The following is a 24010-nucleotide window of genomic DNA, read 5'->3' as shown; positions in this document are numbered from 1 at the left end:
AGAGCCACCACAGAGGGCTGGCAGGGGTGTGACTCCATCAGCCAGGGCTGGGCGCCCCAAAAGCCCACCCCAACACCCCAAACCCTACTCACGGGGGGTCCGGGGGGTCCGGGGCTCCCGGGGTCTCCCTGGGGAAAGCAGAGGATGTGAAAGGCACCAGAGCCACCCGGCAGGGGACAGCAGGGGACAACACAGCAGGGGACAACCCAAAACCCACCTGTGGTCCTGGCTGGCCGATCCCCCGAGGTCCTGGCTCACCCTATGGACACAGAGGGGCAGGGAGGGGTCCCCAGGAACCCAGTGGGGACACTTAGGGGCACCCCAGGACCCCACTGGGGGCACTGAGGAGCACTGAGGTGTCCCCAGAACCCCACTGGGGACACAAAGGGGCAGGGAAGTGTCCCCAGAACCCCACTGGGGACACAGAGGGGCACTGAGGTGTCCCCAGGACCCCACTAGGGACACAAAGGGGCACCCCAGGGCCCCACTGAGGACACAGAGTGGCACTGAGGTGTCCCAAAAACCCCACTGGAGACACAGAGGGAGCATTGAGGTGTCCCCACAGCCCCACTGGGGACACAGAGGGGCACCCCAGGACCCCACTGAGGACACAGAGGTGGCACTGACCTGTCCCCAACACCCCACCCCCTGCACCCCACTCACCTGCAGCCCCTTGGGCCCCGCAGGACCCCGCACCCCCGGCAGTCCCGGCTTGCCCTAAAACACAGCAGGGTCACCCCGAGGGCACGGTGCCAGCGGCTCTGTCCCATGGGGAGGGAGGGGACACTCACAGCTCTGCCAGGCTGCCCGATGCCCGGCGGGCCCTGCTCCCCTTTGGGCCCCGGGATGCCCACGGCTTTTCCCGGGATGCCCTCGGTGTCCGGGAGGTGCCCGAGCATGGCGGGGTGAAGCTCACACGGCTCTCCCTGCAGGGAGGGGACAGGACAGGGATGGTGACACTGCAGGGACGGGGCACAGCTGCCCAAAATTGGGGCTGTCCTCACCTTGTCACCTTTAGGGCCGGCTGGTCCGCTGATGCCAGGCTCACCCGCCAGCCCTGGCACACCGGCCATGCCAGGCGTGCCCGGGTCACCCGGGCTGCCAGCGTCACCCTGGCAAAGAGAGGGGACAAAGGTGGCACACAGAGGTCACAGTGCCCTGTGTCACCGCTGAGCCACCCCGAGCCCCTCTGCTCACCTTCTGTCCCTTGTCACCAGCCTCGCCGGGTCTGCCCTGGGAAACGCAGCAAGAGGTCAGGATGGGGCATTACCCCCCAAAAACGGGCATGGGGGACATGGGGGGCACTCACCGCTCTGCCCGGGGGGCCAGCAGGACCCCTCTCACCCGGTGGCCCTGGCACTGCCACCACTGTCGCTGTCCCTTGCAGGGCTTGAGGGGTGGGAGGGCACTGCCCGCATTGGTCACCCTGCAAGGGGACATCCCGGCTGGGAGGTGGCTTTGGGGACAGGGACATGGCTCCCTGACCTCCTCAGCGCAGATCTCAGCAGGGACAGCGCAGGGACAGAGCAGGGACAGAGCAGGGACAGGAGTGTCCCCAGTGCTGCACCCACCTTCTCTCCCTTGAGCCCCCTCACACCTGGGTCTCCCTTCTCTCCCGGCGCTCCCTGCACGGAGAATCCGCAGCACAGGTGACACCACTGTCCCCAAAACTCATCTCTGAGCCCCCAGACCCCCCCAAAAAATGTCCCCACTCACCGGTCTGCCCGTGGGTCCCACATGGCCAATGTCCCCCTGAAACGGAGCAGGGCCAGGATCAAAATTAGGGTCGGGATTAGCCAAGTCTGGGATGTCCAGAGGGGACAGGGGTCACTCACCTTGTCACCCTTGATCCCGGCCAGCTCGGACAGCTCCTCCTGGCCCTGCTGGACACACGTGTGGTCACTCTCTGGGCACTCAGACCATCCCAGGGTGTCACCCAGCCCCGGGACAGGGGGGTCCCACCCCGTGACAGAAGGGTCCCATTCCGACCCGAGACCGGGGGTCCCGTCCCGTTACTCACCGGCAGCCCCCGCTGCCCCTCGAGGCGCAGCGCGGCGAGGACACGGAGATGATCGCAGGGCTGGCACGAGTCCCCCTGGTGGGGACAGCAGGGGACAGCTCAGGGGCTGCAGGGACCGAGCAAAGCGTGGCATGGAGGGTCACACACTCACCTTGTCGCCTTTCATGCCCTGGATGCCGGGATCGCCCTGGGAGGGAAAGGAGGAGGTGGGCGCTGCTCGGTGTCCCCCAGCTGGAGATGGGGACACCCAGCCCGGCCCGTGTCACCTACCCTGTCCCCTTTGGCTCCTGCGGGGCCGGGGGTGTCCTGGGAAGGGGGAAACAGAGGGAACATCAGGGATGCTGAGGTGACACCGCTCTGTCCCCCACCCCCGGGTTCAGACTCACCGAGATCCCATCCCTGCCGGGCTCTCCGGGCTCCCCCCGCGGCCCCGGCTGGCCGGGAATTCCGGGAATTCCGATGGCATCGAGCGCGGTGGGACACGGCTGGCACGGCTCGCCCTGCACGGTGACAGCAGTGACACAGAGCCTGGGGTCGGTGTGGTGGCTCCCAGGATGTCCCAGGCAGCCCCAGGACCGAGGGATGTGACCGTGGCCACCATGTCACCCCACCAGTGTCACCATACCCACTGTGTCACTGCACCCACAGTTTCACCCCATCCATGTCACTGCACCCAGTGTCACTGCACACACCGTGTCACCTCACCCACCATGTCACCATGCTCACCTTGTCTCCTTTCGGCCCCAGCGCTCCAGGGGGACCCTGCAGGAGCAAATTGGGGACGGGGCTGCTTCAGGGAGGCCACGCTGTGCCCCAGCAGTGCCACCCAGCACCCTCACTCAGCTGGCCACCAGCCCGGTCACAGGGTAATCCTGGCCCCAAGCAACGCTCCCACTTTTCCAAAACTCCTGGTTTTCCCAAACTCCTCTCAGTTCCTGCTTTTCCCAAAGCCCTCTTGGCTCTCAGTTTCCCAAAACCCTCTCAGTTCCTGCTTTTCCCAAAGCCCTCTCGGCTCCCAGTTTTTCAAAGCCCTCTCAGTTCCATCTTGTCTCCCAGTTTCCCAATACCCTCTCAGTTCCCTCATTTCCCAAAGCCCTCTCAGCTCCTCCTTTTCCCAGAGCCCTCTCAGTTCCCGCTTTTCCCAAAGCCCTCTCAGCTCCCTCATTTTCCAAAGCCCTCTCATCTCCCACTTTTCCCAAAACCCTCTTGGCTCCTGGTTTCCCAAAGCCCTCTTGGCTCTTGGTTTTCCCAAAGCCCTCTCAGCTCCCAGCCTCCCAAATCTCTCCCAGCTCCTGCTTTTCCCAAAACTCTCCCATCTCCCTCATTTCCCCAAACCCCTCTCAGCTCCCAGTTTTCCCTAAGCTCTCTTGTCTCCCAGTTTCCCAAAGCCCTGTCATCTGCTTTTCCCAAATCTGTCTCAGCTCCTGCCTTTCCCAAATCCCTCTCAGCTCCTGGCTTTCCAAACCCCTTTCAGTTCCCACTTTTCCCAAAGCCCTCTTGGCTCCCACTTTTCCCAAATCCCTCTCAGCTCCCGGGCTCAGATCCCGGCCCCTCTCCGGCCAAGCAGCCCCGACCCCGAGCCAAAGACCCGGCCCTGACCCCGGCCTTGGCTCCTGGCCCTGCTACTCACGGCTGTCCCAGGCGATCCTCCGGGGCCAGGAGCTCCCGGGCTGCCCTGGAGCCAGAGATGGGGAACGCTGAGCTCGGCCAGGGGGACACCACAGCCCTGGGTGACATCCCTGTCCCCCCAGAGTGACACCACAGCCCTGGGTGTGACACCCCTGTCCCCCTGGGTGTGACACCCCTGTCCCCCCAGAGTGACACCACAGCCCTGGGTGTGACACCCCTGTCCCCTCTGGGGTGACACTCCTGTCCCCTCGGGGGTGTCACTGTCACCACAGCCCTGGGTGTGACACCCCTGTCCCCCTGAGTGTGACACTCTTGTCCCCCCGAGGGTGTCACTGTCACCACAGGCCTGGGTGTGACACTCCTGTCCTCCTGGGTGTGACACCCCTGTCCCCTCAAGGTGACACCACAGCCCTGGGTGTGACACCCCTGTCCCCCTGGGGGTGACACCCCTGTCCCCCCAGTGACACCACAGCCCTGGGTGACACCCCTGTCCCCCCAGGGGGTGTCACTGTCACCACAACCCTGGGTGTGACACCCCTGTCCCCCTGGGGGTGACACCTCTGTCTCCATGGGAGTGACACCACAGCCCTGGGTGTGACACCCCTGTCCCCCTGGGGGTGACACCTCTGTCTCCATGGGAGTGACACCACAGCCCTGGGTGTGACACCCCTGTCCCCCCGGGGGTGTCACTGTCACCACAGCCCTGGGTGTGACACCCCTGTCCCCCTGGGTGTGACACCCCTGTCCCCCCAGTGACACCACAGCCCTGGGTGACACCCCTGTCCCCTTAGGGGTGACACCACAGCCCTGGGTGTGACACCCCTGTCCCCCTGAGTGTGACACCCCTGTCCCCCCGAGGGTGTCACTGTCACCACAGCCCTGGGTGACACCCCTGTCCCCCCGGGGGTGTTGAAGCTGCAACTCAGCCCTGGTGGACCCAGCTCGGGATGGGGTTCCCATCCCTGCGGGGCACCTGGGACCCCTTCCCCGCACTCACCTTCTCTCCCTTGGGACCTGGAGGGCCACCAGGGTCACCCTGAAAGGGACAAAGGGCGGTGTTAGCCCTGCTGGGGTGCCCTGGCTGTGGGGTGGCACCTTGCCCCTGCCATGGCCATGCCCACCGTGGGGACACCGCCTTGGCACAGGGCTCCTCACCGGCTTCCCTGGCATGCCAACCCCTGGGGAGCCCGGCACGCCCGGGGGTCCTGGTTCACCAGCCAAGCCCTCCGGTCCCACGAGGCCTGGGTCACCCTGGGGGACAATGAGGGGAGGGTGGCAGTGCTGGCAGTGCCACCAGGTGCCACCTGTCACCCCCAAACCCCTCAGGTACCTTCTGTCCCTTGGGTCCCACCACGCAGATCTCTCCGGGCCGGCCCTGCCAGGAGGGGAGCGGGGTGTGAAGGCTCCTGTGGGGGTGCCCAGGGGTGCCAAGGGGTGCCCAGGGGGTGCCCAGCACTACTCACATCACGCCCAGGGCGCCCTGGCTTGCCCTGCAGTCCCCCGTCGCCCTTCTCACCCTTCTGGCCCTGCAGGACAGACAGATGTCACCTGTGGTGTCACACGTGGTGTCACCCAAGGTTGGTGTTGGCACCTCTGCCACCATGCCAGGTGTCCTGGCTGCCATGCCAGGTGAGCTGGACTCACCTTCTGCCCCTCAGTGCCTGCTGGGCCCGGGAGTCCCTGCATGGGAAAAGGGGACAAAGAGGGGGACAAAAAGGGGACAAAGAGGGCTTGGGTGGGTGCCCAGGTGGGTTCGTGAGGGTGCCCAGATGGGTTCGTGAGGGTGCCCAGGTGGGCTCGTGCAGGGTCACCTCCTGCCCCTTTCATGCCCACACAGAGCTGGACCCACAGAGCTGGACCCCCCACCCCATCCCAGGGCAGGGGGACCCCCACACTGTCCCAAATTCGTCCCCAAAGTGTCCCAAATTTGTCCCCAAAGTGTCACTTACCACCTGCCCACGCTGCCCCTTCTCACCCCGCGGCCCCTCGGCGCACTGGGAGGAGGAAGAGGAGGAGGAGGAGGTGAGAGGGGAGGTGTGATGGGGATGGGGATTTGGGGAGGGTTTGGGGGGTCTCACCTGCACGGGGCCATCAGGGTGGGTGCGCACACAGTCCAGGCCCTGCGGAGAGGGGAGGTGGCTCAGGGATGGGGTTTGGGGGGTTTGGGGGCACAGGGGCACCCCCAGGGCATCCCCGTGTGCCAGGGAGGCAGCAGGAGGGGACACCAGGGACAGGGACACCAGGGACACTCACACGGTCACCCTTCTCCCCTTTGCCACCCGCCGTGCCAGGGAGGCCCCGCTCGCCCTTGGTGCCCTGCAAGAGAGGGAGGGAGGGAGGGGGACAAAGGGGCACAAGGAGGGTGAAAAACGGGCACAGGGAGGGGGACAAATGGGCACAGGGAAGGGGACACAGGGGCATGGAGAGGGTGAAAAATGGGCACAGGTTGGGGGGACAAACAGACAGGGTGGGTGACAAATGGGCACAGGGTGGGTGGAAAATGGGTACAGGGAGGGGGACAAGTGGGCACAGGGTGGGTGACAAACTGGCACAGGGAGAGTGACAAATGGGCCCAGGGTGAGGGACAGGTGAGCACAAGGAGGGGGACAAATGGGCACAGGATGGGGGACAAGTGGGCACAGGGAAGGGGACAAATGGACACAGGGTGAGTGAAAAATGGGCACAGGGAAGGGGACAAACAGACACAGAATGGGTGACAAATGGGCACACAAATGGGCACAGGGAAGGGGACAAGCGGGCACAGGGTGGGTGACAAATGGGCACAGGATGGGGGACAAGTGGGCACAGGGAAGGGGACAAATGGGCACAGAGTGGGTGACAGACACAGGGTGGGTGAAAAACGGGCACGGGGTGGGTTAAAAACGGGCACAGAATGGGTGACAAATGGGCACAGGATGGGGGACAAACGGGTACAGGATTGATGAAAAACTGGCACAAAGTGGGTGTAAAACAGGCACAGGGTGGGGGACAAATGGGCACAGGGAGGGTGACAGACACAGGGTGTCCCCACATCCCCATGTGTGCCCACAGCTCCTGGCACAGCATCCCCACATTCCTGCTGCAGCTCTGGGTGTCCTGGAGAGGTGACAAACCAACCTTGGGACCTGGGGGACCGAGGGTGACCTGTGGACACAGGACAAAGGTGTCCCCAAGGTGGCAGCAGCAGAGCCCTGAGCCCACCACAGTCCCCATTGTCCCAGCACTCTGTCCCCAAGTGCCACCATGAGGCACGAGGTGTCCCAATGGCTGCCACCTCCTTGCCATCCCCCCACACCCCAGCCAGCTGTTGCTGTAGGAATGGGGCCACATCTGGAAAGGATCAGGGCCCTTCCAGATGTTGCAGGGCCAGGAGGAGCTGTGGCGTCATGGGCGGCTGGGGACAGTGGTTCAATGGCTTTTGTCACCCCCAGGTCACAGCCCAGCCTGGCCAGGTCAGGGTCCCCATGCCCGGTGCCACACTCACATTTCCTGGTGCCATCTGGGGTGAGCAGGGAGGGCACTGCAAGAGACGGGGGTGGGAGATTGGAGCAGCTGCACGCACTGCCCGTGGCACCCCGAACACCAGGGCACCCAAAAACCCGCCCAAAAACCCACAACAATCCAAACCCCACAGCACCCCCAAACACCAGAGCAATCCCAAACACCAGAGCGTCCAAATGCCAGAGCACTCCCAAACACCAGGGCACCCAAAAACCCAGAGCACCCCAAACCCAGAGCACCCCAAACACCAGAGCCCCCAAAACCCCAGAGCACCCCAAATGCCAGAGTATCCCAAACCCCACAGCACTCCCAAATCCCAGAGCACCCCCAAAACCCCACAGCATTCCAAACCCACAGCACCCCAAACCCCACAGGAACACCAAACACCAGAGCACCCCAAACTCCACAACACCCCAAAACCCCACAGCACCCCCAAACCTCACAATACCCCAAACTCCACAACACCCCAAAACCCCACAGCACCCCCAAACCCCACAATACCCCAAACCCCATAACACCCCAAAACCCCACAGCACCCCCAAACCCCACAATACCCCAAACCCATAACACCCCAAAACCCCACAGCACCCCCAAACCCCACAATACCCCAAAACCCCAAGCATTCCCAAAACCCCACACATCCCAAACCCCAACACCCAAAACCCACAGCACCCCCAAACACCCACAGCACCCAAACCCCACAGCACCTAAAATTCCACAACACCCCCAAACCCCACAGAACCCAAAACCCCAGAGCACCCCAAATCTCATAGCACTCCCAAACCCCACAGCACTCCTAAAACCCCACAACTCCCCAAATCCCATAACATCCAAAACCTCCACAATACTCCCAAAACCAAAATCCACAGCACCCTCAAACTCCACAGCACCCAAAAACCCCACAACACCCCAAACCCCACAGCACCCCTAAACGTCACAACACCCACAAACCCCAGAGCACCTAAAAGCCCAGAGCACCCAAGAACCTTTTGCACCTGGCTCGGTTTTTCTCTGTAAAGAGTTTTGTTATTTTGCTTTTTACTAAAACTTTTTTTTTGTTTCCACCACTCCCACAGAAGCCATCCTGCTGATTTTATACCTTCTAATTTAGCTGAGCTATCTTGGGTGTGAAATAGATCTCCAAGCACTTATGAGACCATTTATCACCCTCCACCCCATTCTGCACCCCGAGACATCCCCATGGTGGGATGAGTGATCCCAGAAAACAATTCCAGGTAGAATGAGGAACAGATAGTTCAGGAAACGTTCGAGATCTGCACACCAGATCTCAGAAATCTCAGGGTGGAAAGGGAGCTCTGAGAGATTCAGGACCCAGGACGATCCCTGAGACATTCCAGTGGGAGGATAAGATCCCAGAAACATTCAGGGATGAGGAACAGATCCCAGAGACGTTCAGGGACGAGGAACAGATCCCAGAGACATTCAGGGATGAGGAACAGATCCCAGAGACATTCAGGGATGAGGAACAGGAGCTCTGGAGACGTTTCCCAGCTCTGGCAGACGCTCAGAGGGAACAAAGAGTCCCTTGGCCAGAGCTGGGCTGGCTCCAGCAGCAGCACGGAGCCAGTGGGGCCTCAGTCCCTGCTCGGGGGAGCAGAGCAGCCGCTCCTCATGGCGTCCCTGCAGCACTGGGAGAGCCCAAATTGGCAGGGACAGAGCCAGCCGGGCTGTGGGACAGTGGTGGCACCGTGGGTGGCACTGGAAGGGGAGCAGGGCTGGCACACGCTCACCTTGTCCTTGGGATTGTCCCTCAGGCTGGTCCTTCCTGAGGTTCTGCCCGGCTCCTGCACAGAGGGAAGAGCTGGTGGGAAGAGCCTGGAGCATCCCAGCCCTGTCCATGAATCCTGGGATGGTCCTGGCTGGGCACCCAGGGAGGAGGAGGAGGAGGAGGAGGCAGCGGTGGGACCCTCCTGACACCTCCCTGCCTCCCCAGCCTTGCACCAGGTGGAAAAAGTGAGGAAGGGATTTTCCAGGAGCTGGAGCAAGGGGATGGGAACAGGGATGGGGGACCCAGGATGGGGACAGGGTTGGGATGATGACAGGGATGGGACCAGAATGGGACCAGGATGGAGATGAGGACTGGGATGGGGATGGGGATTGGGATGGACTGGGATGGAGATGGGACAGGGATGGGGATAGGGATGGGAATGGAATGGGAACTGTGATGGACTGGGATGGAGATGGGGCTGAGAACAGGGATGGGGACGGAGATGGGACTGGGATGGGGATGGCATGAGATGGGATGGGATGGGATGGGATGGGATGGGACTGGGACTGGGATTGAGATGAGGACTGGGACAGGGACAGAAATGGGGACTGGGATGGGAACAGGGATGGCAACGGGGATCGGGGACCCAGGATGGGGATGGGATGGAATGGGATGGGATTGGGATGGGGACTGGGATGGAAATGGGAATGGGAACAGGGATGGGGACTGGGATGAGAATGGGGATGGAAAAGGAGATGGGCTCAGGGATAGGGACAGGATGGAGACCCAGGATGGGGATGGAGATGGGAAGAGGGACTGGGATGGGGATGGGGACTGGGATGGGACAAGGATGGGCACGGGGTGGCACTGCCGGAGCTCACGGTGCCCAGCGGCTCCTCCAGGCAGAAGCAGCGGGTGAACACCCTGCCCTCGGGCTGCGGCACCATCTCAATCAGGTTGCTGCTCTGCATCAGCTCCGCTTGCCGGCGGGTCTTGGGCGTTTCCGTCTGGCACTGCAGGGACACAGAGGGGTCAGAGAGAGGCGTGGGGACAGGCAGCACGAGGCAGTGACACAAAGGGGACAGACATTGCACCTCAGTTTCCCCTGTGGGGAAAACTCCAAGCATGCACAGGGCCAGGGTTGGGATGGGGGCACTCAGGGACACTCATTGGCACTCATTGGCACTCAGTGGCATTCAGGGTGCTCAGAGGCACTCAGTGGCACTCATGGTCACTCAGGGTCACTCACCCCGCTGGCCGAGATCTCGCAGCACCCCTCCTGCCTGGCCAGCTCGGCGTCGCAGTAGATCTGAGCTTGCTGGAGGTCAAACTGCAGCAGGACATCGGTGACAGGTCAGGGGTGGCCCTGACACCGCGGGCCGAGCCAGGGGCACTCATTGGCACTCAGGGGCACTCATTGGCACTCAGGGGCACTGGCCCTGGAGCACTCATTGGCACTCATGGGTGCTCAGTGGCACTCATTGGCACTCAGTGACACTCATTGGCACTCAGGGGCACTCGGGGGCACTCACTGGCACTCATTGGCGCTCAGGGGCACCGATTCCGGGGCACTCAGTGGCACTCATTGGCACTCAGGGGCACTCATAGTCACTCATTGGCACCGACCCCTGTGACTCACCCTGACCGGGGTGCCACGCACGGCGTCCAGCCCCAGGAAGGCGTTGCCCTCGGGTGCCAGCGCTCTCCTTGGCCCCAGCGGCTTGGAGGAGATGGAGGCGCAGTCCAGGTGCACGGACACGGCCTGGCCCTGCACGGCCAGCACCACCTTGTGCCAGCGCCCATCAAACAGCGACGCCACCGCCTTGCCCGCGAAGGTGGCACTGACAAAGCTGGCACCCGGTGCCCGCGCCTGGAACTCCAGGCTCCTCTCAGGGCCATGCACGGACAGGGAGAGCTGGGCACACAGAGGGGACAGTGGCACACTCAGAAATGGCTCCTGGTCATTCCTGGGGTGTCCCCACCACATCCCCGGGGTGTACCTGGGGGTATCCCTGGCGGTCGGTGACCTGGAAGAGGTACCAGTGCTCCCCGGTGCTGTTCTTCTTCAGCAGCAAGGTGAGGACCAGGGTGAAGGTGGGGGGCAGCCCCCGGGGGAACACCTGCCTGTGGGGACAGCTCTTGGGGTGGCTGGATCCTATGGGGTGCTCCAAGGAGGGTGGCACCCATCCATAGGGGTGGCTGGATCCTATGGGGTGCTCTGGGGATGGAGCTGGCACTGAGGAGGGTGGCACCCATCCATAGGGCACTTTCAGGAGGCAGCACCACCCCAACAAACCCCAATGGATCCTGCCATGAGCTGTCCCCACTGATGGCACCATCCATAGGGCACTTTCAGGTGGCAGCACCACTCCAACAAACCCCCATGGGTCCTGCCATGAGCTGTCCCCGCTGATGGCACCATCCATAGGGCACTTTCAGGCGGCAGCACCACCCCAACAAACCCCATGGGTCCTGCCATGAGCTGTCCCCACTGATGGCACCATCCATAGGGCACTTTCAGGTGGCAGCACCATCCCAACAAGCCCCCTGTGTGTCCTTCCATGTCCCCAGTGTCATCCCCTATGGATGGGTGCCCCAGTGTCCCCACTGTATGGCACTTGCAAGGTGCCAGCACCACCCCAACAACCCCTTGTGGGTCCTGCCATGAGCTGTCCCCACTGGTGGCACCCCAGCTGGCATCACAGTGGGTTCTGTCCCACACTGCCACCCCTGCTGGCATGGCTGCAGCTCTTATCCCAAAATTTTGTCCCAGGGCAGACAGGAAATGCATCCATCATCGCCAGGGAGGCTCTGGCAGCCTTTCCCAGCCCATTTAACCACTGGAAATATTTGCTCCGGGCTCTGCTCCGCTCCCAGCCTTGGCTGCACACCCACGGCTTTCCAAGCCACTGCTCTGGAGCTGCACCAAGGGATGGGCACTGTGACAAGGCCAGCGGTGCCCTCTGCTCTCCACGGGGCACAGGGACACCCTGACAGGGCGCTGAGGTGGGTGGGCACCCATAGGATCTTACAGGATCTCTGTGCCCATCTCCAGACTCCCCAAAGCTGAAATTGGGGTGCCCCAGCCAAGAACAACACCAGCCTGGATTCTCCACCATCCATCCAAGGGTTTGGCTGCCCAGGCTGGATCTGCTGGCCCTTTGGAGAGCCCCATGCCCAGCACAGCTCGGTGCCAGCCCCGGGGCAATGTGGGGACACGCCACAGCCATTTCCTGCAGGACGTGGATCTGCCGCCACCCTGCCACGCTGCAGCGTCCCTGCCAGCCCTGGCACCGTGGGGACAAAGGCCAGACACCCTGTGCCCCCCAGCAGCCCCCACACACCCAGCAGTGCCTGCTCAGAGCCTCTGGAGCTCGTCTGGACCCCGCAGGCTCTGCCAGGAGCAAGACAGAGAGCTCTGCTTGCGCAAGGTTTGGCCAGCACCCAGCAGAGCCGTGGCAGCCTGGGGTTTACTTTCGAGGAGAAAGGTGTTGGCACAGCCTCGGGGTCCCCAGTGTCCCCACGGGTGACACGGAGCTGCCTGGCAACCCTGGCACGAGCTAAGGGCAAAGGCCACCCAGTGTCACAGACACATTTTATGGAAAATCCTTTCCTTAGGGTTTTTCCTCCTGAGAAGCTGAGAGGCCTCAGGAACAAAGTGTAAACAATGATTATCTGCTGCTGTGGAATGTAACAGGTGCATCTGTGATTGGCCTCATGTGGTTGTTTCTAATTAATGGCCAATCACAGCCCAGCTGGCTCAGACTCTCTGAGACACAAATCTTTGTTATCATTCCTTCTTTTCCTATTCTTAGCCAGCCTTCTGATGAAACCCTTTCTTCTAGTCTTTTAGTACAGTTTTAATATAATATATTATAATATATTAATATAATATCTAAAATCTAATATATAGTATATAGTATGTATTATATACAGTATATAGTATATACTACATACTATATATATTATATGTAATATATAATTTATTGTATAATATATAATATTATATATTAATATATTATATTATAATATATATCATAAAACAATAAATCAAGCCTCCTGAAACATGGAGTCAGATCCTCATCTCTTCCCTCATCCTCAGACCCCAGTGAACACTGTCACACCCCAAATTTACACCCCAGACCCCAAATTTACACCTGGAAGAGCTTTGGGCCACCTGAGGGTCACTCAGGGCCACCTAAGAGGTCACCCAAGGCCACTTCATGTGTCACCCAGTGCCACTCACTGCGTGGGCTGGACACGGAGTTGCCTGGCATCCCTGGCACGAGCTAAGGACAAAGACCACCCTGACCCCAAATTTACACCCCAGACCCCAAATTTACACCTGGAGGAGCTTTGGGCCACCTGAGGGTCACTCAGGGCCACCTCACAGGTCACCCAAGGCCACCTGACTGTCACCCAGGTCACTCACTGCGTGGGCTGGACCAGGGGCACGGTGCCCAGGCGCAGCACCGTCGGCCCCCGGGCGCTGCGGATCTTCTTGACGGATGAGATCTTGAGCAGATCAAACCTTTTAACCAGGTTAAACCCTGCAGGACAGAGCAGGGGACATGAGACCCGGCCCTGGGGCAGGTGACAGTCCCCAGGCAGGTCACAGAGCCCATCCTGGGGTGCCAGGGGATCCCTGAGAGGCTCTTTCCTTACCGGTGACATTCTCGTACTTGTCCCCAAACAGATCCTCGTCCCAGAGCCGTGGGCACAACTCCCCTGTGGGGCAAACCAGCCGTCACTGTCACTGTGTGTCCCCAGGCAAGCAGGGTGGCACCACACAGAGCTCCCCAAGGCCAGGAGGGTCTGGGGGTGCTGCCAGGAGCCGGCCCCAGCCCCCCGAGGCAGCGCAGAGCAAGAAAACCCCCCTTGGGAAGGGACAGAGATTGGGAGGGGACAGAGCTTCAGAGGGGACAGAGATTGGGAGGTGATAAAGATTGGGAAGGGACAGAGATTGGGAGGAGACAGAACTTGGGAGGGGACAGAGATTGAGACGGTGATTAGAGAGTATTGGGAAGGGAACAGAGATTGGGAGGGGACTGCTTCAAAGGGGACAGAGATTGGGAGGGGACAGAGCTTGGGAGGGGACTGGCTTCAAAGGGGGACAGAGATTGGGAGGGGGATAGAGATTGTGGATGGAGGGACAGAGATTGGGAGGAGGCAGAACTTGGGAGGGGACAGAGATTGAGAGGAGACAGAGCTTTGGATAGACAGAGATTGGGAGGGGACAGAGATTGGGAGGGGACAGAGCTTTGAAGGGGACGGAGCTCCAGAGGGGACAGAGCTGGCGCTGCTGCCTCCCGCAGGTGAAACGCTTCCCCAGCTCTGTCTGTTTTGCCCGCAGACAGCCCCGCGGCTGCGATCAGCATCAGGAGCCTGGGCCGGCTGCCAGGGACACCCACAGCGCCATCGACATCTGTCCCTTCCTGCCCCTTCCCGAGCCGGTGGCCCTCGGGGACAGGCGCGAGGGTCCAGCCCGAGGCCGAGGAGCAGGAAATGCCGTGTCAGGGGCGGTCACGGGGGTGCTGCTGCTGCTTGCAGGGATAAATCACGGCCCCGGCAGCACTGAGCCACCTCCAGATGCGCCAGATGTTGGGAGGTGCGAGATAAAGGAGTAAACAAGGGAGAAGGGAAGGATTTGTTTTGTCTCCGTGCAAAGCGGCCCTGGAGCAGGATGGGCACTGAAGATTCTCCCACCTCTTCCTTGGATGTTCCTGGGGGTCTCTGAGCCCCCCCAGACCCTCCCCACCTCTGTCAAGAGCTTGGCACCACCGTGTTTGTGGCCCAAGCTGAGCAGGGGCCAGCAGTGGTGTGGGGACATGCCTGGGCCAATGTCACAGCAGTGAATGTCACAGCCAGGGCAGTGTCCCCTCACCCTCGGCAGGGCAGGGGACACCAAGGAGCGTAAATCACACAAATGCCACCCCTCTGGAGCCTCTCCCAGCTCTGGGAAGGGAAAATCCTGCCTTCTGTCTCTCAGGAAAGGCCGTGCCGGGCAGCAGGAGCGGGTGACAATGACAGTGACAGTGACAGTGTCCCCTCCCGCCTGATGCAACCCCGGTGTCTCTTCCAGCAGCTCCTCCCCCTGCGCCCGGGGCTCATCCCACACCGGGACCTATCCCTGTTCCTTGTCCCTGTTTCCATCCTGTTCCCCAATCCCTGTTCCTTGTCCCTGTCCCCATCCCCGTTCCCCCATCCCTTTTCCCATCCCTGTCCCCGTCCCCGTCCCTGTTCCCATCCTCAGCCATTGTCCCCCTGTCCCCAGCTGCACCTGGACACCTCCCAGCCCTCCACCATGGTGTGGATCATGGCCAAAACCCCCTCGGGAGCTCTGTGCATCCTCACCCTGCCCTGTCCTGGCTCACCTGACCTGTCCTGGCTCACCTGCCCTGCCCGGACCCGGCTCCAGCCGCGCTGCCCTGGCTGTCACAGAGTGTCACCAAACCCCATCTGTCCCCATGCCAGGGCTCTGGGGGCAGTGTTGGGGTGTCCCAGGCTGGCTCCCCACAGTCGGGCTGGCTCAGCTCTGCTCTCCCTGGTCCCCTGCCCGCGGGGGATGCTGAGCAAAGCCCCGGAGCTCACTCTGGATCCACCACTCTGGTCCTGACACAGCTCATGGTGTCTGTCACCTCTGATCTGCCCCCCCTGTGACAGGGACAGAGGAGGACGGAGGTGTCTCCCAAGCCCTCCCCTCGGTGCTCCTTACCTTCTGTTGGCAGCGGCTCCTTCCCCTGGCAGGCACTGATGAGCCCGGTGAGCACCAGGGCCCAGAGACCCCTCATGGTGCCCCTGGCAGAGGCTCAGGGCCCTCAGGGCCACCTGCAAGGGACAGACCCTGAGATGGGCACCTGGTTGCCCACACCAGTAAAGCCACCAGCATGGAGTGGCACTGACCCTCCTGGCCATGGCTCAGTGATGTTTAAGGGGTCAGAGTGGCCCCCCATCCATCTGCCCCACACCCACCCCAAGCCTCAGCATCCCAACATCCCTGGGTGTCAAAGGCCAGCACCCAAATTTACTCCAAACATTCAGAAATGCAATGATTGAAGTTTTCCCCAGAGTGGAACCGGGTGCACCCACCCGGGAAGGGCTCAGCACCTCCCGTTCCATCTCCTGGTCCCGCGTGGATCCCGGGAGATGAAACCAGGTCGGGGTATCCCTGCAGGTCACCCCGACCTGGCCCCTCTCCTGCTTCCTGCCACGAGGCAAGCCGGGGCTGCCGGCAGGGCCCGGAGCCGGGACAGACGGACAGACGGACACTCTCGGCTCCGGGGCTGCTGCCGGAGCGGGACATCCCCGTCCTTCCACCCCCGCCCTGCCTGCTCGGGGCTCTCTGGCACCCCCAGATCTTCCCAGCCCCCCTGTCCCCCCACAACCCCTTCACTGTTGTCCCCTGTGCTGCCACCCGGCTCCTCTGGCCCGTGCCACCCCTTGTGCCACCCCCGAGCCGCTCCCCGCTTTCCCCGCGCCGCACCCTCCGCACCGGAGGGTCCCCGCGGCCCCGGGGCGTGATTAACGCCGGGGATTAACGGGGAATAATCCCCCTCGTCCCGTCCCGTCCCGCCGCAGGGCCGGGCTGCTCCGCGCTCCCGGGGCTCACCTGCGCGGGGCTCGGTGGGGACGGGGCTCTGGGGGGGTGCGGGAAACCGGGACACCGGGAATTCCACCGCGGGACACCGGGAACTCCGCTGGAGAGCGGCACACCGGACACCGGGAGCCGCCCCCGCCGCCTTCCCCGCCTCCCTCCGGGGGGAGCCCGAGCCGCCCCCCAAGCGCTGCCCGCCCCCCGCACCAACCCCCCCTTCCCCAACCCGGGGGAGCCGCCTTGGCATCCCCGCCCTCCTCCTCCTCCTCCTCCTCCTCCTCCTCCTCCGGGCGCCTCCCCCGGCAGCGCCTCCGCTCCCTCCCCACCCTCCTTCCCCTCTCCGGCCGCCGGACCCCAATCCCGGGGTTCCCCTCAACCCATTCTCTGTCTGCCATCCCTGTGGAGCGGCTCTTCCTCTCCCCACACGGAGCTGAGGGCACCCGCTGGTGGCACCGCTGGCCAGAATGTGTCCCCAAGGAAGGACGGTGTCCCTCAAGGATGCTCCTCCACGGGCACAGCCCCAGGAGCAGCTCCGGGGAAACCTCGAGGCACGGAGACAGCCAGCCCTCTGTGTGACACGGCGCTGCTGTCCCCTCCCTGCGCCTCGGGGGTGCCTTGGGGACAGTCTGGGAGAGATGCCTGGGGTCAGAGCGATGAGACGGGATCGCTGCTGCCACCATCGCTGCCGCCATCCCTGCCGCTGGCACCGCGTCCTGCTGATTTCCCAGAGCCCTGCCAAGCCCTGGGATCCCGGGATGTGCCAGCCTGCAACGCTGCCCCGGGAGATGCCAGCCTGCAATGCTGCCCCGCAGCCTGGCTGCCCCATCCTCCCGTTCCCGTGCGTGCCAGGCCGCCCTGACCCCCCAAAACCAGGCAGAGAACGAGCCCAGCTCATGTAATTTTAGGTCTGGAGGGTGCAAAGCATCCTCTGGCATCTCCGTGGCTGTGTCACCGTGGCACAGGGACACTCAGGAGGGCCCAGCTGCGTTTTCTCCCAAATTGTGATGGATCTGTTCAGGCTGCAGCTTTAGAGACGCGTGAGGGACGCGTGGATCTCAATAAAGTCGCTAATTAGCAACTGCTGCTCGTGCAGAGGCAGTAAATGAGCTGTCGTGGGCAACCCCAGCCAGTCCCGGCGACAGCGCTCCCGCGAGGTGCCTGCTGAGGTAATTAAGGGTAATTAAAGCAAGTGGGAACGAAAACACAGCGAATTTTCCTCGTTCTCTCCTTTGGAATGATTGTTCTTTGTTTGGGGCCATCCAGCAGCGATGAACGTGGGTTTGTGTGTCCTGCGGGCCCCAAAACCGGCCCCACATCCCATCCCAACCCCAGAGCAGAGCAGGGGATGAAGGGCAGCCTCATCTCATCCTCTGCAATTCCCAATTGATCATCAATTCATCCGCAAAACACTTCGGAGGGTTTACAATTGAGTTTCCCTCACTTCCCAGGGTGCTCCCCTGGTTTCGTTGTCCCCAACCCAGCGACACAAAGCGACCAAAGGTGGCAGCGGCGTGGAAAACCCCGCTCCGTGCAGCTCCTGCTTCTCTTTGCTGCTCCAGAGCACGGGATCGGCATTTCCAGAGGGAGAAAGAAGCCGGATCCCGCCTGCCCAGAGCTCTGCCTTGGAGCGGCGCCCAGCGGGGGGATGGAAAGCAGGATCCTGCAGCCCACCCTCCATCCATCCCATCATGGAAAAAGCAGAGGCACGCTGCGCTTCCAAGAAACTGCCGCGCCGCCTGCCAAAAAACACGAGCCGGAGCAGAGCCCGATAATTTTGGGGCTGGAGGCAATTTTGGGGCCGGAGACAATTTTGCCTCCGAGCAACGAGGAGATTTTGTTACCCTGGGGGCTCCCCACGTCTCACTCCCCCCAAAAAGCTCCCCAAATCCAAGGAATGAGGGTTGGGATGACGCCGGCCAGACCAGGCTGGCTCAGAGGCAGCTGGACAAGGCGCAGGAGGGAATTCCTGCGGTGAGGATTTCAGAGGCTCAGCATTAATTTCTGCTCCGATCCAGGCACAATTCCCCCTCCTCCCCGCCTAATTCCAGCCAGGAAGGAAAGCGCTGCAGGAATTCTTTCCAGCTTCCCAGGGCCGTTTGTAGCCACGGTGCTAGAACAGCACTTTTTGCCTCTTTTTGGTGAAGTTTCTTTCGCGGGGAGCGGAGGGAGAAGCCTCAGAGCAGATTCTCCATCATTTCCGCCCCCCAAAATTCACAGTTTTGGCACTGGGAGCACTCAGCCTGGCTCCGATGGGAGCAGAAAATGGAAAAGGGCTCCAGAGCTCTGCTCTGACCCACCCCGTACCCCCTGTCCGGCAGGACTGAGGATTTCAGCGCCTCAGCATTAATTTCTGCTCCAATCCAGGCACAATTCCCCCTCCTCCCCGCCTAATTCCAGCCAGGAAGGAAAGCGCTGCAGGAATTCTTTCCAGCTTCCCAGAGCCGTTTGTAGCCCCGGTGCTAGAACAGCAATTTTTGCCTCTTTTTGGTGAAGTTTCATTCCTGGGAAGTGGAGGGAGAAACTCCACGAAGTCCTCGTCCCCCGAGCAGCCTCAGAGCCGCTTCTCCATCATTCCCGCCCCCCAAAATTCACATTTTTGGCACTGGGGGGACTCAGCCCAGCTCCGATGGGAGCTGAAAATGGAAAACAGCTCCAGAGCTCTGGGATCTGCTCTGACCCACCCTGTACCCCCTGTCTGGGTGTCCCTTGTCCCCTTATGCTGGGACACACCACGAGTCTGTGCCTCTGGCCCGGGCTCCGTTCCCTCGCCCCATCTGGCGTCTCCATGAGTAATAAAAGCCGCTAATTGCCAACAGATGCCCCAGGAAACCCTGACGCTGCCTCTCGCGGCTGTGTTTGGCTGGGGAAGGAGAGGAGGGGAGCTGGAGCAGGCCCCGGATCCCCCCAAAGCAGGGAGGGCGGCGGGAGGGGGATCCCAGTGCGTGGCAGCTCTGAGAAACCGGAGCTGGAGGATGTGGCTGCAGAATTCCAGCAGGATTTCCAGTAGGATTTTCCAGCAGAATTCCAGAAGAATTTCCAGCAGAATTTTCCAGTAGAATTAGGGACCAGCAGGGGAACACCCCAAGGAATGGATGTTGCTCCTGACCCACACCCTCCATGGGGCTGGGAGCCCCACAGCAGCCCCAGGATCTGTCACCCAGGATTCTGACCCCTGCCATGGGCAGCCAAAACCCTTGTGTTCATCTCAGCCCCCTCCCCACGCAGCTGGATCCCCCTTAGGAGGTGGCAGTGGGATAATTTGGCTCCTTCCACACCCTCCTCGTCATTCCCTTCACCACGTTGGGACACAAATGGCTTCTCCCAGTGCCCCAAACCTGAACTGGGCACTACTGGGATGAACTGGGATGAAATTGGGACTTTCAACCCCACTCCAAAGGTCACATCCTGTCCCAGTGTCCCAGTGCTGGGGATGGGGGCAGCCCTGTCCCATCCCATGGTCAGTGGCCACCAGCCCAAACTGTTCCATGTCCTTTGCTCTTCCCAAGCCCGTCCTGTCCAAGGGAAGCCCTCAAGAAGCTCAGAAGGCTTTTCCCAGAGGGAAAAGGGCTGGGACCAGGATCTACTCCCACCATGGCACAGCCATGGAGGAGCTGGAAGGGTTTTGGTGCCGTGATCCCACCATGGATCCAAATCTCTCATCCCAGATGTGCCCGGAGCCACCAGCAGAGACGTCCTCTCCTCCAGCACCACTGTCCTGCTCTGGACATTCCCACCCACACCTGCTGCTCCTGCTGGAGCTCCCACCTCCATCTCTGGATGCTGGGATGCTCCAGCAGTGCTGTGCAGCCCACCTGGAGCGACTCCACGTGGTGACGACCTCCAAGATTCCTAATTTACTGACAGATTAATTATTCTATAATTACCTTTCCCAGCTCCCATGATCAGATGCTCATTTGCAGTGTGTGGGAGCGGGATCAGCCCTGCTCAGGGTGGGATTTTTTGGGCAGGGGGGTGCAGGCTGTGACTTTGGGTGACACTGGGTGACACTGGGTGACACTGGGTGACAGCCACCCCCAGGCCAAGCACGAGGCAGCGCCCACGGCCCCACGGCACCACAGAGAGTGAATTTTATTTCCAACAACGACAGCACCTGCCCCGTGGGGTGGGGGACGGTGGGGAGGGCTGGGAGGGGGCGGCCGCGGGGCTCCCGGCGTTTTTTGGGGGGGGGGTCCCGGGGGGCGGCCGCTGGCGTGCACACGGTGCACGGCGTGAAGAAGAAGAAGAAACATCCCGGTAGAAAAGAACAAAGGTCTGAGGGCCTCCACGGGCCGGTCCTGCCCCGGGGGTTGGGGTGCAGGCGTGAGCGTGGGGGAGCATTTTGGGGATGGGTGGGGGGAGAGGGCGCGGGTCCCCTCCACACCCGCGTCCTGGGGGTGGCGGGAGGAGGAGGAACCGCATGAGGACGGGTGGGAGGCGGCTCTCCCGAGGGGCAGGGACCCCCCGGCTGCCCCGGAGCACAGAGCAAACCCAGCGGGGCCGCGCACGGGGCGGCGGCGGCGGCGGCACCTCCGGGGCTCACACCTCCGTCTGGAAATCGCCGTCGGCCGCGTCCAGGCCAGCGCAGTGGCTGTCCCAGTCTGCCCTGCACAGCTCCAGCCGGTCCCGCTGGGCGCTGGGCAGCGAGCCCAGTGTCATCGCCTTGAACGTGCTCCATGGCTTGGGCGGCGCTGCCGGAGCTTTCGGCCGCTGCTCCTCGGGGCTGGTCACATCCTGCGGGGTGAGGGGCAGCTGTGGGCAGGCTCTGTGCCACAGCCACCTCCTGCCCTCTCCGCAACACCCCCAGGAGGAGTCAGGACTTACGTTGGCCGTGTTCTTGTCCCCGCCGCCCGACGAGACGCTCCACCGCTTTTCTCGCTGCGGAAAAACGCCAGTGCTCAGCCCCGGCGGCGCCCATGGGTGCCCTGAGTGTCCCCGGGGTGCCACAGTCCATGCAGGAGGAGGAAAAGGCTGGCAGGGCGCACGCCAGGGCAGGACGGGGCCTCCAGGACCTCACCTTGGAGGAGCCGGTGGACGGAGCCCGGTACCGGTCCAGCGTGTGGAATTTCTGGTTGAGCTCGTGGTAGAGCTCGGAGTGGCGTTTCCGTGTGTGCATCACCTTCTGCGGGGGCAGAGCAGGGCCTGTGGCCATCGGCTCTGCCCGCTGTGTCCCCTGTCCCTTGGCACTGTCCCCTGTCCCCATCCCTGTCCCCATCCCTGACTTCCTGGGCCATCCCAGACCAGCACTCCACGCTCATCATCGGTGTTTTAATCCAGTGCCAACGCTTGCTACTGCCTGGTCTAAACCCCTCAGAGCTCAGGAGCTGCTGGTGGGGCAAAGGGAGTGGGGACAGCCTGGATCAGTCCCCCACGATGGCACCGGCGCCACCTCCATGGCAGGACTTACCTCAAAGTCCAGGTCAGAGTACCGCAACCTCTTCCTCTGGCAGGGGGACAGGCAGGAGCAGGGGAGGAGATGGAGAAGAAAAGGGAAAGGTCTTTGCAGGGCCAGGATGAGGGGGAACAGGGTTTAGGGGCTCATGCCAGCCCCTATCCATGCCCAGCTGGGGACACGGAGCTCATCCCACCAAGGATGGGATGGCACGGGGGGAATTCATGCAACCCTACACGTGCATTTGTGTCCTGGGCACACAGATCCCTCCCCACACAGGCACCAGCCCCCCGCTCACCTCCAGGGACCCCACTTTCATGGCAGAGCCGGGCACGGTGCGGGGCATGGTGCGGCTGCGCTCCGACAGCTCCGAGGCCAGGATCTGCCTCACCGTGGGGTGCTGCTTGAACTGCAGGCCGTAGGGCGCCTTCACCGTGGCGTAGGGCTGGTTGAGGTTCACGTTGACGTGATCCACGGCCACAAAGCCGGGATAGGCGTCCCCTTCTGCCGCCGGGCGCCCCGTCCCGCTGGGCACCGCTTCCTCCGCGCTGGCACCGAGCGTCCCTTCCTCCCGGGGAAAGCGCTTGAGGCTGCTGGTGCGCCGGGGCAGCATCATGTAATCGCTCTCCCGGGGCGGCTCGGGAGCCCGGATCCAGCCGTATTCCAGGGGCCTCAGGCTGCTCTCAGTGCACAGGTAAACGGGACCCGGCGCCTCCAGGCTGAGCTGCTGCGCCGGCGGCTCGCCCAGCTCGGTCAGACCCGCCACCACGTTGGGCGTCATCTTGGGCACCTGCACCAGGATGCTGGCGGGGGGGATGTTGCCGGGCAGGCTGGAGAAGCCCAGGCCGCCCTCCGAGGTGGTGTTGAGCTTGGGGTCTTCGTCTCCGTCCAGGGAGATGCGCGACAAGGTGCCCGTGATGGTGGCGGGGTTGCAGGTGTTCACCTCTTTGAACAGCACTGTGGGCAGGGAGCGGGGTCAGAGCCGGCCCTGAGGGTCCCACCGAGGGTGGGGGGCACAGGAGAGACCCCCCCCTGGCTTGTGCTGCCTGTCCCTCCCAGGTGTGGCCAACAGAGGGGAGCTCACCTGTCTGACACGCCAGGTCAACGTCCTTTTCAAAATCTGTCTATAAAAATCCAGAAAGAAGGGAGAGAGCGAGACAGAGAGGAGAGAAAGAGAAGGGAGAGACACGGGGAAATGAAGCAGCATGGCCGGGCACGGGCAGCAGCGGTGGCGGGGGTCTCCAGGGGGGGACCCACTCACCAGGATCTGCACCTGCCCGTTCTTGCAGGAGTCGGGCGAGTTCTCATTCTCCTCGCTCCTGCACCCCCCCATCTGACACTTGACCACGTCCTGGACCTGCGGGGACAGAGCCGGTCACGGCCCCGCGGCCAGGGCTGTCCCCCGGCGCCCCTCCGGCGCCGCCCCCACCTCTCGGCGCAGGAAGCCGTGCACGGTGATGATGACGAAGCCCTGGACGGAGTTGAAGACGGCGAAGAGGACCTGGAAGAGGATGGAGCGCCGGTCGGTCATGGCGAGCACGGCCGACATCCAGGTCAGCGCCAGCAGAGGCAGGACCACGCAGGAGCTCCACAGCGATGCCCTGGCGCAGGGAGAGAGGGGCCGGGGTGAGCCCGCAGGGTGGGGATGCCCTGGGAGAGCCCCCCGAGCATCGCCCCCTCCCCACAGCAGCCCCCAAACCCCACAAGCATGGCCGGGGCTGTGTGACACAGCTGTCCCCTCGTCCTCGGTGTCCCCAAGCCAGCGCTGGCTGGGAACTGAGGGTTGAGGGGACCTGTGGGCTTCAACCCCTCAGGTGTGTCCCTGTCCCCACACAGCCACAGGGTGCTGGGGGGACACGGGGACACTGCCACCCTCCCACGGCCACCAGAACAGCAGAGAGGGGAATTTTGGGATTTTTTCTCTTTTTTTTGCAGCGAATTTTGGGGCTGCCTCTGTTATGACCAAACCCTCATGAGTGGGTACTTTGGCAGCCACACTCCATGAGGAGGGACATCCCCAGGGTCCCCCACCCCAGGCCAGACGAGCCCCCCCAACCCCAGCGATGAGGTGACCTGCCATGGGAAGCCATGCCATGCAGACGTGATGGGACACCCCGCCCCGAGCACACAGCGTCACCCTTCCTTCCT

At 62.3% G+C, this 24010-nt stretch overlaps 2 protein-coding genes across 10 annotated transcripts in view; both read right to left on the bottom strand.

The window, feature by feature from the left end:
- Window positions 1-16613, bottom strand: part of COL16A1 (collagen type XVI alpha 1 chain) — a 29151-nt gene extending 12538 nt beyond the window's left edge. The window contains exons 1-35 of one of the 2 annotated variants that reach the window (XM_064731574.1): window positions 16489-16613; window positions 15595-15707; window positions 13545-13607; window positions 13312-13429; window positions 10880-11003; window positions 10519-10794; window positions 10129-10209; window positions 9761-9892; window positions 8902-8955; window positions 7134-7169; window positions 6767-6793; window positions 5903-5965; window positions 5728-5769; window positions 5599-5643; window positions 5294-5329; window positions 5113-5175; window positions 4980-5024; window positions 4805-4900; window positions 4647-4685; window positions 3651-3695; window positions 2747-2782; window positions 2407-2520; window positions 2291-2326; window positions 2172-2207; window positions 2021-2095; window positions 1836-1883; window positions 1717-1752; window positions 1572-1625; window positions 1310-1426; window positions 1198-1233; window positions 1005-1112; window positions 792-926; window positions 664-717; window positions 218-259; window positions 93-128 (exon numbers count right to left, since the gene is read on the bottom strand). In XM_064731574.1, coding sequence (XP_064587644.1) covers window positions 93-128; window positions 218-259; window positions 664-717; window positions 792-926; window positions 1005-1112; window positions 1198-1233; window positions 1310-1426; window positions 1572-1625; window positions 1717-1752; window positions 1836-1883; window positions 2021-2095; window positions 2172-2207; window positions 2291-2326; window positions 2407-2520; window positions 2747-2782; window positions 3651-3695; window positions 4647-4685; window positions 4805-4900; window positions 4980-5024; window positions 5113-5175; window positions 5294-5329; window positions 5599-5643; window positions 5728-5769; window positions 5903-5965; window positions 6767-6793; window positions 7134-7169; window positions 8902-8955; window positions 9761-9892; window positions 10129-10209; window positions 10519-10794; window positions 10880-11003; window positions 13312-13429; window positions 13545-13607; window positions 15595-15670 — 2424 coding nt within the window. In that variant the 5' untranslated portion in view covers window positions 15671-15707; window positions 16489-16613. The remainder of the gene's footprint in view (window positions 1-92; window positions 129-217; window positions 260-663; window positions 718-791; window positions 927-1004; window positions 1113-1197; window positions 1234-1309; window positions 1427-1571; window positions 1626-1716; window positions 1753-1835; window positions 1884-2020; window positions 2096-2171; window positions 2208-2290; window positions 2327-2406; window positions 2521-2746; window positions 2783-3650; window positions 3696-4646; window positions 4686-4804; window positions 4901-4979; window positions 5025-5112; window positions 5176-5293; window positions 5330-5598; window positions 5644-5727; window positions 5770-5902; window positions 5966-6766; window positions 6794-7133; window positions 7170-8901; window positions 8956-9760; window positions 9893-10128; window positions 10210-10518; window positions 10795-10879; window positions 11004-13311; window positions 13430-13544; window positions 13608-15594; window positions 15708-16488) is intronic. The other variant, XM_064731575.1, reaches the window with a different exon arrangement.
- A 3929-nt stretch (window positions 16614-20542) lies between these two features.
- ADGRB2 (adhesion G protein-coupled receptor B2) overlaps window positions 20543-24010 on the bottom strand; it is a 38560-nt gene continuing 35092 nt past the window's right edge. For all 8 annotated transcript variants that reach the window (XM_064731748.1, XM_064731752.1, XM_064731751.1 and 5 more), the window contains 8 exons: window positions 23292-23463; window positions 23124-23219; window positions 22947-22986; window positions 22161-22819; window positions 21878-21913; window positions 21488-21592; window positions 21295-21348; window positions 20543-21204 (listed from right to left, as the gene is read on the bottom strand). In XM_064731748.1, coding sequence (XP_064587818.1) covers window positions 21010-21204; window positions 21295-21348; window positions 21488-21592; window positions 21878-21913; window positions 22161-22819; window positions 22947-22986; window positions 23124-23219; window positions 23292-23463 — 1357 coding nt within the window. In that variant the 3' untranslated portion in view covers window positions 20543-21009. The remainder of the gene's footprint in view (window positions 21205-21294; window positions 21349-21487; window positions 21593-21877; window positions 21914-22160; window positions 22820-22946; window positions 22987-23123; window positions 23220-23291; window positions 23464-24010) is intronic.

This window comes from Zonotrichia leucophrys, chromosome 23 (assembly GCF_028769735.1).
Source record: "Zonotrichia leucophrys gambelii isolate GWCS_2022_RI chromosome 23, RI_Zleu_2.0, whole genome shotgun sequence".
NCBI classification, from domain to species: domain Eukaryota; kingdom Metazoa; phylum Chordata; class Aves; order Passeriformes; family Passerellidae; genus Zonotrichia; species Zonotrichia leucophrys.
The sequence above is the reverse complement of the archived record's forward strand: the minus strand, read 5'-3'. Positions and strand labels throughout refer to the sequence as shown.